We start from the raw sequence: 2870 nt of genomic DNA, 5'->3' as shown, positions 1-2870 counted from the left end.
TGAGCCACAGGTGCCACCCTGAATACCTAACTTTTCAATAACAAATTTATAGAAATGAAGCTGGACATTGTGGTGGAACAGTCTGGTTTCTCTCTACAGCAGATCCTGAGAATGGTTTTCAGTGTTATGTTTGTTTGGAACGTGTACTGAATAAAGGTAGGAAAGGGAGTGTTACTATGGGAAAGGAAGGCAGTATGTGATAGAAGTTTTCTTAACTTAGAGTAGGCAGCTGGAGCTTAGCATTGTTGAGTGATTCTGGGAAATGGGGCAGAACACAATGTTCAGAATTGCCTCCCTGTAGGGCCGAAATTGCTGGGTTATCCAGTACTACATCCTGAGATTCCTTGGTGGAGGCCCATCCTGGTGATAATTATTTAGATGATTCTTGGCTGCCATGCATAATAGAAGCAAAACATTCTAGGAGAAAAGAGTCCCGTTGATAGTGATGCAGATACTAGTTGTCCACATTTCAGCCAGTATTTCAAGGGACAAGGGCAGGGCAGTAATGACCTTGCATTAGAGTGCAGATGAGTGGTAGGGACCCTGCGTGTGAAATGTGAAACCCATTCGCCTACTGAGGAACAAAAAGGAATCACAGCATCAACCAGGCTTAGCAGTTCAGAAGGAATTAAAGGGAGGGGTTGTATACATATAAATATGCACAACATTTGTGTTTATGTATGTGTAGGTGTGTGTTCAGTTATTTTATTTTTGACTTGAGTCTGGACTTCTGTATTGGGAGAGGTTGTCCTCTTCGACTGAGGGCACAGGTGCACAGCTGCGAGAGGGATGCCCCTGGAGCATTGAGGGAGGAAGGGACACCTGCTTAGCCAGCCAGATCAACTCAGGTGATCAGCGGGGTGACAGCTGTTTCAGCCAGATTGCCTCCACTTCCATGCATCTTCATCTTGAAGCCGTTTTAAAGAAATAAACGAACTAACATACGCCAAGTGCTTTAAACTGTGTTGTTCCCAAGGTAGATAATAAACATTCGTTGCTATTTAAAGAGGAAAATTCTGCAGGGAAGTTTATTATACTAAATAAATTTATCTTTGGTTTGCTCATTTCTCCCCATTTTCCAAGTAACATTTTGAGATGACTCTGATATTCAAACATTAAGAAAAAAAAGTCTCCCTTTCACCTTTTTTAGTGCTGGTCAAGGTGTTAATATTACAAAAGTACTGTGTGCCACCCTAGGGCCCCAGCTGAGTGCAGGAATGTGAGGCAGCTCAGAAACACTACTGCAGCTACCTGCTCAATAAAACCCAGGGTGGAAAAAAAAAAAAAAGTACTGTGAGTATTTCCTGTGATTTAGTTCCTGGAACAAGCTGAAACTTATGATTTGATTGCTTTGCTGCTTCTTATCTGTGCCATACCAACATATCTCGCCAATAGATAATTGAAGAGTATCATTTAAATACACAAACTTTTCTTTCTCTTTCGATGTTGAATTTTTTCCTGGTCAACATTCGGATTCTTTAACATCCAACTCAGCTCCAACGATCTGAACCGGTTCTTCCTGAACAAGCAGACGTTGTGTCTTCTCTGGATTGACCTTGGTACATCACTTCTCATGGCAGGTATGTGTGACCCAAGTCACAAAAATTTTAAAAAGATAACCAGAAAAGGTGTTTCATGGATTGGCTAGTTTGGGGGCAGTGCTTTAAGAGGAAAGGACATTGTGAACAGTGGGTATGTTTAGGCTTTTCATGTGTATTGGCACTTTCCACATTCCTCTTATTTTCCTGATTCTTGATGCTGTGACTTAGACATGAGTTTGTGAAATTTTTCCAACAGTTCCAAAAAGTGACTTCAGGGCTATCTCTAAATTCTGAGTGAGAATCAAACTGACCTGGTTAAATTGGGAGCAACGTAATTCTAGCATGGAAATAAATAGAGAATGCCAAACATTAACATGATGCTTAAAAGTTTTGTAAAGTTTATTCTTTGTGTTATGGCATCCAAAATTACACTGATTAATAGTTTGACACATTACACTGTTGTTAGCAACAGCATCACTTCTTGAGTGTGCTAACGTTAATGTAGAATCTCCTAATGTTAAAATGTTTTAGGGAAAAAGCCTTTAAGCAAATAATTCTGAGTATGAGTAAATGTAATGTTCATGGAAAAAAGTGTTTATGTATCATAATTCAGTGTACTCTGAAGTGAGCCCAGGTCCCTAAGATTTTACCCATACATTGGATTAGAACCAGTCATCACTCCAAAACTCCAGAATGTTCCTACGCTTTCTCTTCCCTATAATACCTCAACAAACTCGTGGGCAGCTAAACATTTATCAGAGCAGAGCCTGTTGAAGATTAGGGGAAGGCACATTCCTAAGTAATATTATTGTAACAATGATAGAATATGTTAAGTGAAAGAGACTGGGCCTAAGCATACTCACTTGATTTCTGGCTTGGATACCTACTAGATTTGATACCTTGAGAAAATAAGATTATTATTAGACTCTATGTTTTCTCATCTACCTATTGGTTTCATCTGAGTCTGTTGAAACAATATAAGTATATCTGCTATATAAGTCCATTTAATGCAGGTTGGTGCTTCTTGATTTCTTCTCACACCAGATCTCAGACAATTTAAAAACTAGTTGTAAGCTGGGTGTAGTGGCTCATGTCTATAATCCTAGCACTTTGGAAGGCTAAAGCAGGCAGATGGCCTGAGCTCAGGCAGTAAATATCTGCTATATAAGTCCATTTAATGCAGGTTGGTGCTTCTTGATTTCTTCTCACACCAAGTTTCTCAGACAATTTAAAAACTAGTTGTAAGCTGGATGTAGTGGCTCATGTCTATAATCCTAGCACTTTGGAAGGCTAAAGCAGGCAGATGGCCTGAGCTCAGGAGTTCCAGAC

General features: G+C 39.8%; 1 protein-coding gene across 1 annotated transcript in view; it reads left to right on the top strand.

The window, feature by feature from the left end:
• The first annotated feature begins 1409 nt into the window (after positions 1 to 1409).
• LOC100966108 (natural killer cells antigen CD94) overlaps positions 1410 to 2870 on the top strand; it is a 3433-nt gene continuing 1972 nt past the window's right edge. The window contains exon 1 of the mRNA XM_023508958.1: positions 1410 to 1580. Within this exon, the coding sequence (XP_023364726.1) occupies positions 1574 to 1580 (7 nt within the window). The 5' untranslated portion in view covers positions 1410 to 1573. The remainder of the gene's footprint in view (positions 1581 to 2870) is intronic.

This window comes from Otolemur garnettii, unplaced genomic scaffold (assembly GCF_000181295.1).
Source record: "Otolemur garnettii isolate 467f Iridium unplaced genomic scaffold, OtoGar3 scaffold00299, whole genome shotgun sequence".
NCBI classification, from domain to species: Eukaryota; Metazoa; Chordata; class Mammalia; order Primates; family Galagidae; genus Otolemur; species Otolemur garnettii.
Note: the sequence above shows the minus strand (reverse complement) of the source record. Positions and strands in the feature narration are given on the sequence as shown.